At 45.7% G+C, this 12,647-nt stretch overlaps 2 protein-coding genes across 3 annotated transcripts in view; both read right to left on the bottom strand.

Annotated features, from left to right (window-relative positions):
• Positions 1-12,647, bottom strand: part of znf385c (zinc finger protein 385C) — a 164,680-nt gene that overhangs the window by 21,714 nt on the left and 130,319 nt on the right. For both annotated transcript variants that reach the window (XM_080445976.1, XM_080445977.1), the window contains one exon: positions 7,319-7,464. In XM_080445976.1, coding sequence (XP_080302102.1) covers positions 7,319-7,464 — 146 coding nt within the window. The remainder of the gene's footprint in view (positions 1-7,318; positions 7,465-12,647) is intronic.
• The window catches only part of rab5c (RAB5C, member RAS oncogene family), a 202,375-nt gene continuing 190,405 nt past the window's right edge, over positions 678-12,647 (bottom strand). The window contains exon 6 of the mRNA XM_080445982.1: positions 678-688. The gene's annotated coding sequence lies outside the window, so the exon portion shown is untranslated. The remainder of the gene's footprint in view (positions 689-12,647) is intronic.

Below are 12,647 nucleotides of genomic sequence, written 5' to 3'. Positions count from 1 at the left end.
TATGCTGCTCTGAGAGTTTACAAATGGTACCAAACGGGCCACACATGTTCCCGCAAAAGTTCACATTTCAAAAATTCGATGTCATGTGATGATGTGAAACACAAATGATCCTCACAAGAGAGAGAGGGGAAATGAACTGAAGTGGCGCGCGGTGAGGTCGAGAGGCTGTTTCATTCAGCTGGTGCTTTCAGAAATTGCCGATGTTATGGGGACCCCCAAATAATTGGCAAAAGACTAAGATTTTCATGCTGTATGGCATTAATATAAAACATTATAATAGTGTAGAAAAAAATGTCAGCTTAAAGCATACTGCGTTCCATTGATCCAAGTCGGCACACAGTCGATTGAATGATCATTAAAACAAACATGCTCTGAAAATGCAAACGGCCGCGAGCACTTTCAATAATTTCAAGTGGGCCCTGATCCAAAAAAGGTTCAGAATCACTGTTTTGGGCAGTTTTATTTATATACAGGACAGTAGAGACTGAGAGACAGGAAACCAAAGGCAAAGAGAGGGAAGACAAGGAACATAGGTCTCCAGCCAGATTCCAACCAGGGATGTTATGAGTATGTGGTAGTCAGCTAACACAGTGGTTCTCAACCAGCGGTCCGGGGACCACCAGTGGTCCTTGAGGGGGTTCCAGGTGGTCCCCAGCTAAATGATGGACAGTTAGTAACGAAATATACCCTTATAGATCTTTAACTCTTGAGAGCATAAAATGAAACCAAATGGACCCGTAAGGGTCCATTTGGTTTCATTTTACGCTCTCAAGAGTTTTACACTCTCAAGAGTTTTACGCTCTCAAGAGTTAAATTAAACATGTTAAACATGTTAAACATCTGCATTATTTAACTAAAGAATTGTTATTTTGATCAACGTTTGCCTGTTATCTCTCAGGTACCACATCATTACAGCATGGAATTGTGGACAAAATCGTATCCAACGATAATAAACTATTCTAAGTCTTGGGTCTGAGAGTCTAAATCTCATCAAATGCTGGTCCGTGGCTCAAACGCCCAATAAATAATGGACCTTGATCTGAAAAGGTTTGAGAACCACTGAGCTAACACACCCCACCGCCTCAGAGCTCTGCTGCAGCCGTTGGGCGTGAAACACAACTGCGCGTAGCACATTTCTCTCTCACGCCCAACTTAGAGACGCTAATGTCTGCTTTTATAGCCAATCTACAAGGCCACAGCGCGTCGCAGCGCTTGCAGATCTTGTAGATCGCCTATTTTCGCTGCAGCAACACAAGTATAAAAAAGGGCTTGATACAGTCAGAGCCCCACTGTGATTCCAGGAATGTGTCTCTGTGAGAGATTATGATACATTGCAAGCTGCAGTACATGGAGGTGGTTCCGGAGTGCGACTATGGCCAGACGGTATGATAAATATGGTTTCAGCAGTCTGGATGAAGACCTCAGAAAGTCCCCCCAGACAGCATTCTATAAACAGCCGAGGGGAGGGAAGTGAGGCCACAGTGATCGTGTCTGTTAGGCCACTGGTTCTCCACCTTTTCTAGATCAGGGCCCACTTGAAAATCTTGAAAGACGGGGTGCCATGATTTTCAGTGATTCCCCCCCCTAAAACATAATCATCAGGTATTATGGTTAAACTAGGAGGAAGATTTTTTTTCAAAAAAAGTGTACAGAAAGTGTTAAAATTATGTTTTTCTGTGGACACGCCTCCAGTTCATTAACTATACCTGGTTCTCACCTTAGCATCTCCTCCACCACCTTAGCACCACCCACCTGTCCTAGTCCCTCCTCCTCCTCATGCCCACACCTGTTGTGTTATGATAATGAGGGGGAGGGTATATTTTTACTATGTCACTAAAGGGCTGTTTTTCTATTGGCACGTTTGACCCTCAAGGTTTCAGCCTCCAGGTAGAAACTCAAAATAGTCAGAGAAGACATAAAACACCATAAAAACACCACCAGGGAGCTTAATGAAGTTCTTTCAACCTCATAGACACATGAAAAACAGAAAACGTGCAAAACCATGGCACCAACTCTTTAAAGCGTTCGAAGCCCACCCATCTGACCACTTGACACGGCACCCTAAAAGGTTAAGTGGTCAGACGGGTGGGCAACGTGCATTTTTTAAGGGCATGTTTATTTGTGTTAATGTTAACGTTATGTTATCATTAAATTGCAGTTTCGCCAATTAGTAGTGGAGCCCACTTGCGATATCCTCACGGCCAACCGGTGGGCCCCGGCCCACAGGTTGAGAACCACTGCGCTAGGGCGATCCGCACTGCGCCACGCTGACAGCTAACGTCAATGCATGCAGCCATCAGCGGCGTATCACATGTAAGCTAATAGTCCCCTCCTGGAGCCCTCCTCTCCAGGTTGGTAGTGGGCCCGCTCCTCAATTCCGGAGGTGGGGGGTGGGGGGGGCGGGGGGGTTGCGGGCGGAGGGGTACAGTACAGTCACTCTGCAGTCAGACTGCCACGCTTGGCGTAACCAGATCTGCGCTGGTGCTGTTCCAGTGAATGCCGACGCAACGCATATAGTGTAGTGGCTGGCGCTGCCTTTCTGTCTGAGACGCAAGCCTGAACAATGCCCGAATCATCCTCAGTCCTCAACCGCAAGCCCCCCCCCCCCCCCCCCCCCCCCCCCCCCCCTCCGTCGTCCCAGACAGGTGACTCCTGTTTGAAGGCAGAGTTTGTTTACCCAGGATTCCTCAAGGCCAGGTGTGATAGGGAACATAAACACACCTGACACTCAAACCTCTCCGCTGTAGGTAGAGCTCTCCCCTGGGAGGTAACCCTGCCTCCGCTGCCTCAGTGTGGCTTCTTAAACAACTCCAAGTCCACCTTGGGGAACAAACCGACCTTTCCCTTCACAAGCCAAAGCCTGGACCTCGGACAGCCGGCACCCCCACCACACGCAACTCACACACACCGTCCACCCCCCCCCCACCCCACACTCCTCCTGCCCTCTGACCACCTTAGCAGGGCAGGCTGCACACAACTATTTGTTTTAGGAACAGAAGAATGTGCACATTGTCTGTCCGCAGCCATCCCCAACCGACTGCTATGAATGCGTCTATTGTCTCCGCCGCTCCTTCCTTCCAGCCTGGTGCAGACAGAAGCTATCCAGCACAAGGAGAGGCTGAGTCCATGATGGAGTTTCAGCAAGGGAAGGTGCAGAGACACAGAGAGAGAGGGGGGTGGGGGGGATAGAGGTATAGAGAGAGAAGGAGGGTAAGAGAGGACAGGATGAAAACTGGAGGCTATTTAGTTTCGGAGACAGGTGCATTCATCTTCTCTCCCCTGCACACGCCCAGAACAACGTGAGTCTTATCAGGGGCTAAGAGAACCTGGTGCTCCCTACTGAATGGGCTTTGTGATTAATGCCACAGCTGCACAGTCACACTATGTGTTATGGAGACTAATCATCTCCCTCCTGAGTCTGAAGCAAACCCTGATTTGACATGTTTCTCTCCTCTATAGTTATCATCATTTCTGCATTCTGGGCGGAAGAGCGTTTCCACGTTCTTCCAGGTGCTGCATTCTGTTCAGAGAATGGCACGCTGAATAGCATGGTCTCTGCGGCTTCTCAACTAGCTGGTTGAAATCATTATTAATCCATGTCGAAATAACTGCTGCTAATAGGGAACGTGTGTTTTTGTTTGAGGGAAAAAATACGCATAAAAAAATACATATTAAACCATATTAAAATGAGAAAGGAAGTGAAATGAGTGTTTGCATCATGATTAAAGTTAATTACACCTTGGCAGAGGTTTGGGTTGTTAAGTTGCCTTGCCATGATGTGACTCCAAATATTGGTGAGATATCTTCAATAGTTGCTCTGTTGATTAAAAAATCCATCATCCAAAAATAGTCTCCCCATTGAGTTACTGCACGGTGAAACAGCTAGCACTCAAAGTCACTTTTTTAACACACCAAAAAAGCAAAGTGGATTCTGCCAATGTATAAACAGACCCGAAGCATCAGTCTTTGTTAATACTAGGCACTATCGTTGTTTCTTACACACGCAGTGACGAACACAGTCTGCATCTGTATTCTTTCAAATTCAAATAGTAAAATCATCACAAAGTTTTGTTTGCATTCATTTGTGTGTTAAAAGTCCTATTTCACTGTGCAATGTAAGTCAATAGGGGAGACTATTTTGGATTATAAATGTTTTCATCAATGGAGCGAATATATTGGGAGTTTGTTCATGGCAAGGTACAGTAACTACACAACCCACACCTTGCAGTGTCATTTTGCTTTAACCCTTTAAAACCTGGAAAGCATCTGTGTCAGTTTGGATTTTTGCGTTGGCTGTTAAAAAATAGCAGATTCCAGCTTGAGCTTAAGGGGTTAAAAAAGCTGGTTGTGTAAACTACATAATATGGCATTACACTTAAAAGAATGTTGTATAATGTTTGGTGCTGGAGTGCTGTTAGTTTTTGCCTCACTTCTACATAATAATGATCAGCATCAACAGAGTGTGGTAGAGCAGCATTATAGTTAAACAACTTACACAGCACAATCCTCAGTGTTCATTTATCCACCTTTAACGCAGAGTTAAAGTGTCCATTTGGTTATTTTTGTATACTCTCAGCCAGGTTTAAATGAACACACAGGATTTATTTATCATCCCAGGTGAAATTTATTTACACCTGGGACCTTATTTATTTATTATTCAAGAGTCCCTAAAAACACCATGACAACAGTACTACTTCGTTGGTGTCGGGCAGAAACCTTGTATCACAAGAGTGTCTCACAAAAGTAGTGAAAACAGCAGATCTAATAAGCTCACAACGCATCGCGACGCAACGCATTGTGAACTTGTAGATAGGCTATTTTCACAACTTCACCCATTAAGACCTGGGGAACGCATCTGTGTAATTTTTTGATTTGAGCTAAAAAGCATTATTTTACACTTAAGCTATTAAAAAATAGCAGATCTACAAGCTCGTAGCGCGGCACAGTACGAGTTTGTAGATCTGCTATTTTTGAAAAATCATGAAAATGTGTGCAAATCTTTGAATATATATAGTTTTAAAGCGAACCTTTTTAACTAAAATCTTTGCTTCTGGGGGTCCCTGGAACGAAATATTTTGAGATGGGTGTCCGTGGCCAAATACATATCATTCTTGGGGTCCTTGACATGAAATAGTCTGAGAACCACTGATATAGAAATCTATGTCTTTTCAGAATAATGTTGGGATTCAGAAGACATTTGTAGAATCGGCATCAGGTCTCAATGGGTTGAATTAGGTTTCTAGCCTGGCATGGCCAGACCAATACATATATATTTTAACTCTGGCAGATTAGTCCGGTTTCCAGGCTACACGGTTTCCACTCGACATCGACGACTTCTTCATGATAGTGAGGAGCTGCTGGCTGCCGTCCAGGCTGGCTTTGTGGCTGGGTTTTCCAGAGGCCAGTAACTGCAGCTGACCCCTGGACTCCAACCGGTGGGTGGGCACACAGAGAACAAACGGATGGCGTTTCACATGCCGCGGGGCTGGAGCCCCACCACATCATACAGCAGCACACGTGCATATCTCCTCCGCCCGCCCGTTCCGCTTCACCCCTCTGCCGCCGTAAGACCCCAGCGTGGGCTACAGTATACGTCTCTGTGGGGAACCTGCGTCTTTTCTCTCTTATGCTGCTACCCCCCCTTTTATTTCACTCCCATTTGAAGAGGTGTAAAATGTATGCTGGACAGAGAGAGAGAGAGAGAGAGAGAGAGAGAGAGAGAGAGAGAGAGAGAGAGAGAGAGAGAGAGAGAGAGAGAGAGAGAGAGAGAGAGATAGAGAGAGTGCGTTGGGCTTATGTTTCATTTACAGATAGAGGAACTTGAGATGGTTTCACAAAGACTGGGCGAAGAGGTGCACACACACACACACACACACACACACACACACTCACACACGCACGCACGTTACAAACATATAAACACTCCTACACGCACACACACACGCACACACACACACACACACACACACACACACACACACACACACACACACACACACACACACACACACACACACACACACACACACACACACACACACACACACACACACACACACACACACACGCACTGTAAAAGAAGGATCAAAGACATCAGAAGCACACACACACACACACACACAATGACAATGGGCATACTGTCGGTAAGCAGAGATCAAAGAAACAAGCTTTTAATTCTAGACACAGAGGCAGGTAAGCATCTGAGCCACGCTGCTTGGAAATGGTGGCTTACTGCTGACTGAAAAAATGAAATGCTAGCGGGGGTTTCATCTGTGAAAACGCTGATACTGAAATGAGCGGTCGGTCCCCTAGACCAGTTCCATGCAGATGACAACGGTACGGTAGACCTTGCTTGGATTGTCAGGGCAAGAATGTTCAAAGCAGTGGCGTTCAGGCTTTAAACCGTTTTCAGCAGGGTAGTAAAGTAGTCAGAGACTGTCCTCTAACTGGACAAGGCCCCCAGTTTGAACTCTGCAACAGATAGAGTTGCCAACCACCTGAAATTCAAATACGGGAACATTAGCCAAAAATGTGAGCTTGCAGATTGGCTATTTTTGGCAAAGAGATTTGGTGTGGACAGAAAAAAAGCGGTCCAAGAACAGAGACAACTCAGGTCAGTCTAAGTGTTTAACAACCTGTTTTATATGTATTATATGTATATGAGCTGTTTGAACTCGGAAGATGTGTGTCATTGATTGATTCCCAAAAATAAGGAACAACGTGTGTCCCTTATCAGTTCAATAAGGGACACGACTTTTAGTCTCCAAATAAGTGACTATTCCGTATTTCAGGGGACGGTTGGCAACCCTAGCAACAGATAGAAGCCAGAGTCATACCGTAGTTGCGCACGAGACGGGTGACGTGCACTGAAAATAGCCGATCTACAAGCTCACAACGTGTTGTGTGTGTTGCGACGAGAAACTGGACCTCTCGGCATTGATCATAATTCACACGACGGCCATTTTGCTCTCATGTCATACGTGAGGGATGGGACCGGCTATTGTTAAATAGCCAATGTATATACAGTGGGGTTAAAGTGGTTAAACTGATCTTGATGCCATATCAACACATTTTGCCCGGGGGACCTGCTGGAACCTCTGACCACTTGCCTGTGTGTGTGTGTGTGTGTGTGTGTGTGTGTGTGTGTGTGTGTGCGTGTGTGCGTGCGTGCGTGCGTGCGTGCGTGCGTGCGTGCGTGCGTGCGTGCGTGCGTGCGTGCGTGCGTGCGTGCGTGCGTGCGTGCGTGCGTGCGTGCGTGCGTGCGTGCGTGCGTGCGTGCGTGCGTGCGTGCGTGCGTGTGTGTGTGCGTCTGACTCACCGTGTTAAAGTTGGGGAAGAGGCTGAGGGGGGAGGACCCGTTGAGGCGGAAGGGAAGGAAGTGTTTGAGGTCGAGCTGAGGCTGTAGCGGCCGTCCCGGGACAGGCAGGGATGCCAGGAGGGGGTTGCCTAGCTGGGACGACGTACCTGGACACAACACAGCAACAACACAGCCATCAGTGATGGTGATGGAAGACGTACGGTACTCGCATCTCTTACTTAAGTAAAGGTTTCAGTGCCGCAGCACACAAATACTCTGTTACAAGTAAAAGTCCTGTGTTAAAAATGTACTTGAGTAAGTGTAAAAGTAAGTAAGTAAAAGAACTCGATATGCAGAAAGTCCCATTTCACAAGTTTTCAAATGAAGAAATGTATATAAAAAAAGAGATCTACAAGCTCACAGCACTCGCAACGCATAGCGTCACATAGCATCGCAATGTGTTGTATGCTATTTTCTGCTATTTTCAAATAGCCAAAGTATATAATAGGGCTGAAGTGGTTAATGTACTGTATGTTTTGTAATAATAATCAAAATCTACAAACTAACAAAAAAAAAAATCTATATTTTCCTCTGAGATGTAGTGGAGTAAAAGTACAATATCTGCCTCTGAGATGTAAAAGTACAGAAAATTGGAAATACTCCAGTAAAGTAAAAAATACAAAATAAAAGTACAGTACTTGAGTAAAAGTACTTTCCACCACTGCACAGCAATGAGAAAAGATGCATGTTTTCACCTTCCTTTGAACTGAACTGAACAAGTATTTCTGATCATCCCCGGAGGTCAAGTGCAGTGCTCAGGGGTTTATCCAAAACCTGCATTTGATTTGGTATCTGGGGCACCATAACATTACCTAGCGCCCCCATCGTACCAATATAAACAGCTCTCTGTGTGTGTGTGCGCGCGCGCGCGTGTGTGTGTGTGTGTGTGTGTGTGTGTGTGTGTGTGTGTGTGTGTGTGTGTGTGTGTGTGTGTGTGTGTGTGTGTGTGTGTGTGTGTGTGCGTGTGCGTGTGCGTGTGTGCGTGACTGTGTGTGTGTGTGTGTGCGTGACTGCGTGTGTGTGTGTGTGTGTGTGTGTGTGTGTGCGTGTGTGTGTGTGTGTGTGTATGTGTGTGTGTGTGTGTGTGTGTGTGTGTGTGTGTGTGTGTGTGTGGGCAGGATAGCCGGTGACCCCTTTGAACATCCTATAACCCCATCACAGCGTCGTCCCGGGCTAATCCCGCAGAGACGCGCACCTGGCACCCGTGTACACACCGCACTCGTCCACACACATCATTTAATTACTGATTTATTGGCGGAGAGAGGGGAGTGCCTGCACAAGGGGGAAGATGGGAGATATCGGATTTCAAATGGACCAGGGATGAAGAGATTTCTAATTTTCCGCCTGGCTGAGTTTCAGCAGACCTGTGTGCTCAGCGGTGCACGGGCACTTATCCCCCTGCACCAGGATCAATCACCACTGTCATCTGTGGGCTGACACCGCCAACCCCCAGCATGTCCTCGCTGCGGGTCCAAAACCTTTGCATCTCCATATTTTCATCTTTTCGTGTTGTTTTTTTCCCCACAAATGAATGCCCTATTTCAGTGGTTTTCAACCTTTTTTCGCGTCAAGGACCCCCAAATTGACACATATTAGCCCACGGACCCCCCATTTGAAAAGATGTGCCAGGGACTCAACCATTTTGATTTCTTGGGAGTCCCAGTCTACACTGTATCATCACCATTAGTGTTCATTTAACTCTGAGAGTGTACAAATGGAACCAAATGGACCCGTCCATTTGGTTCCATTTGTACACTCTCAGAGTTACAGACACATAAGGGTCCATTTGGTTTCTAACTATTAATTTGGCTGGGGACCCCCTGGAACCCCCTCAAGGACCACTGGTGGTCCCCGGACCACTGGTTGAGAACCACTGCCCTATTTTATACTTGACAAGAGTCACGCAAAAGTATCGAAAACAGTCGATCTACAAGCTCACAATGTACTGCGCTGCATAGAGCTTGTAGATCTTCTAAATGAGCTATTTTTGAAATATGGACACCATGCTGAAAGTGGTCTGTCTGTGGGACATAAAGAGTTGCCGCCCGACAGCGACGATGTGTGTTATAGATATAGGAGGAGCTGTGATATGCCCTGATGAGCGTGCACGCACGTCGCACGCACGCACACGCACACACACACACGCACACACACACACACACACACACACACACACACACACACACACACACACACACACACACACACACACACACACACCCCCACACACACACACACACACACACACACACACACACACACACACACACATTCCGTATCCCCTAACCATAACCGATCTAACCCTCACCTCATTTAACTGCAGGAAAAACTAAATAATAACCAAAACATTTCCACATTTTTATTTGAGATCTGATTCTGAGCGAGAGAGTTAGTGGAACTGCAGAGAGCATTTAAGGTGCGATCGAAAGAGAAAAAACATGAGTATCGGCTATCCGTAGACCGCGGTGCATGGACTGTAAAGGCAGCAAATCTGTTTCCAAGACAACATCTTTGCAGGACAGAAGGCTGTGACTAGTGACCGCACTGACAGCAGCCTTCGCCTTCCACCAGCAGCATGGAGGAGAGCATGCTACAGTTCATCCTGTCTGTCTCGTGCCGACGGGATTCCCGGAGAGCTGATGGTCTTGGGGGCCAGCTGGGGCTCATGCGTCGTCAGGCATAATATGCTTATAGAGCAACGACTCCCAACCTGTGGTGGACTGGCCAGTGGTGGAAGACGTTAAGACCCGGAACTCATCTGTGTCATTTAAAGATTTCTTTGGCTATTCAAAAAATAACAGATCTACAAGCTCATAGCACGGAAAATCGTGAAACATTTGTGCAAATCTTTGAATATTATATTCTACAAACGTTTTAAAAAAACGTTTATGTTGCTATATCAGTGGTGCTCCAACTTTTCCATGTAAACGACCCCCAAAATGATATGTTTTTGGCCGCGGACCCCCATCTCAAAATATGTTGTTCTAGGGACCCCCAGACGCACAGATCGGAGTAAAAATGTTCACTTTAAAATGTATACATGTATTCAAAGATTTGCCCAGATTGAAAAAAAAATAGCAGATCTACAAGCTCATAGCGCGGCACTCGGTGCCGCGCTATGAGCTTGTAGATCTGCTATTTTTGAATAGCACAAAGAAATCTAAAATTGACACACAGATGCGTTCCCGGTCTTAAAGGGTTAAAGGAGCACTTCACTCATTTTCAACCTATACTGTATCTTCAATAGCTCCTCAATAATGTTCATTATAAGATGGCACCATTTCTGTCTCAGAAGAAGAGGGCTGTGGTGGGACACTTAAAGGGATAGTTCACCCCCAAAAATACTTTTTTTCTATCGATTAGTCAGACCATGAAGACTTGAATTCATGGATATTTTTTTGTTTTTGTCGCATTCCTAAGCCAATCATTTGATGACCAGCGGACCGGTAGGCAGTGGTTCCGGTAGGAGACACAAAGGAGACCGGAACCACTGCCGTCATCAAATTATTGGCTTATAGGAAAGCGACAAAAACAAAAAAATACCCATGAATTCAAGTCTCCATAAGATGACTAATCAATCTGGGGAAAAAAAGTCATTTTGGGGGTGAACTATCCCTTTAAGAGATCTGCCTACCAGTGACGTCATCGATAGGCAGATTTGATCATTTCAAACTAGATTTTAAACTTTCTTTCCTTTTGTTTTAATGCAAATAACAATGAATTATAGCATGTTAACTTATCCACGAAGAGAAAGCCTGTAGTTTGGTGATGTCATTGGTAGGCAGGTCTCTGAACTGTCCTACAGTCCACTACTGAGATACAGAGCGAGTCGATGGAAATGGTGCCTTATATCTTATAATGAGCATTAGAGAGGACCAATTATATGAAGATAAGGTTGAAGATAGTTAGTTAGTTCCATTGATCCAAGCCGGAACGCAATCGATTGGTTGATCATTAAAATAAACATGCTCTAAAATGCATGCGGCGCACCCATCTGGCCACTTAACCCTTTAAAGACCGGGAACGCATCTGTGTGTCATTTTTAGATTTATTTGGCTATTCAAAAATAGCAGATATACAAGCTCATAGCGTGCAAATCTTTGAATATATACATTGTTAAAGCGAACATTTTTAACTCTGCTACAACTTCTGGGGGTCCCTGGAACAAAACATTTTGATATGGGGGTCCACGGCCAAATACACTTTTGATAACCACTGATATTATGGCAACATACGTTTTTTTTCCTAAAAACTATTAAGGTCCTTACACACCGGGGCGATTTTTTTCATGCGAATAATACGTTTTTTTTAAAAACCTTATAAAGTCAATGCAAGCTTACACATCAGTTTCGCGGAGCGGAAAAATAGACTTTTAATTATTCGGAACGAGTCCGAATTTTGCGTATATTCGCATATTCGCCGGTGTGTAACCGCCTTTCGGATTTAGAAGACATTTTGTAGAACCCCCCAGAAGCAAAGATTTGAGTTACAAATGTTCTCTTTAAAAAATATATATTCAAAGATTTGCCCAAAGTTCCAAGATAAAAAAAAATAGCAGATCTACAAGCTCATAGCGCGGCACTCGGTGCCGCGCTATGAGCTTGTAGATCTGCTATTTTTGAATAGCCAAAGAAATCTAAAAATGACACAGCGATGCGTTCCCGGTCTGAATGGGTTAACACGGCTACCGGGTTAAGTAGTCAGATGGGTGGGCTCTGGGTTAAGTAGTCAGATGGGTGGGCTCTGGGTTAAGTAGTCAGATGGGTGGGCTCTGGGTTCAGTAGTCAGATGGGTGGGCTCTGGGTTCAGTAGTCAGATGGGTGGGCTCTGGGTTCAGTAGTCAGATGGGTGGGCTCTGGGTTCAGTAGTCAGATGGGTGGGCTCTGGGTTCAGTAGTCAGATGGGTGGGCTCTGGGTTAAGTAGTCAGATGGGTGGGCTCTGGGTTAAGTAGTCAGATGGGTGGGCTCTGGGTTAAGTAGTCAGATGGGTGGGCTCTGGGTTAAGTAGTCAGATGGGTGGGCTCTGGGGTTAAGTAGTCAGATGGGTGGGCTCTGGGTTAAGTAGTCAGATGGGTGGGCTCTGGGTTAAGTAGTCAGATGGGTGGGCTCTGGGTTAAGTAGTCAGATGGGTGGGCTCTGGGCTCCAAACGCTTTCAAGATCTCCAAGTGGGCCTTAATCCAGAGAAGGTTGTGAACCCCTGGCTTAGAGTAATGGAACTCGTGGTCAGGCGTGGGCTCTCTAATGATGGCTGCGGTCTGTGTGATACCCAGAGAGAGAGAGAGAGGCAAT

This window comes from Gymnoscopelus braueri, assembly GCF_963280865.1.
Source record: "Gymnoscopelus braueri genome assembly, chromosome: 13".
NCBI lineage: Eukaryota > Metazoa > Chordata > Actinopteri > Myctophiformes > Myctophidae > Gymnoscopelus > Gymnoscopelus braueri.
The sequence above is the reverse complement of the archived record's forward strand: the minus strand, read 5'-3'. Positions and strand labels throughout refer to the sequence as shown.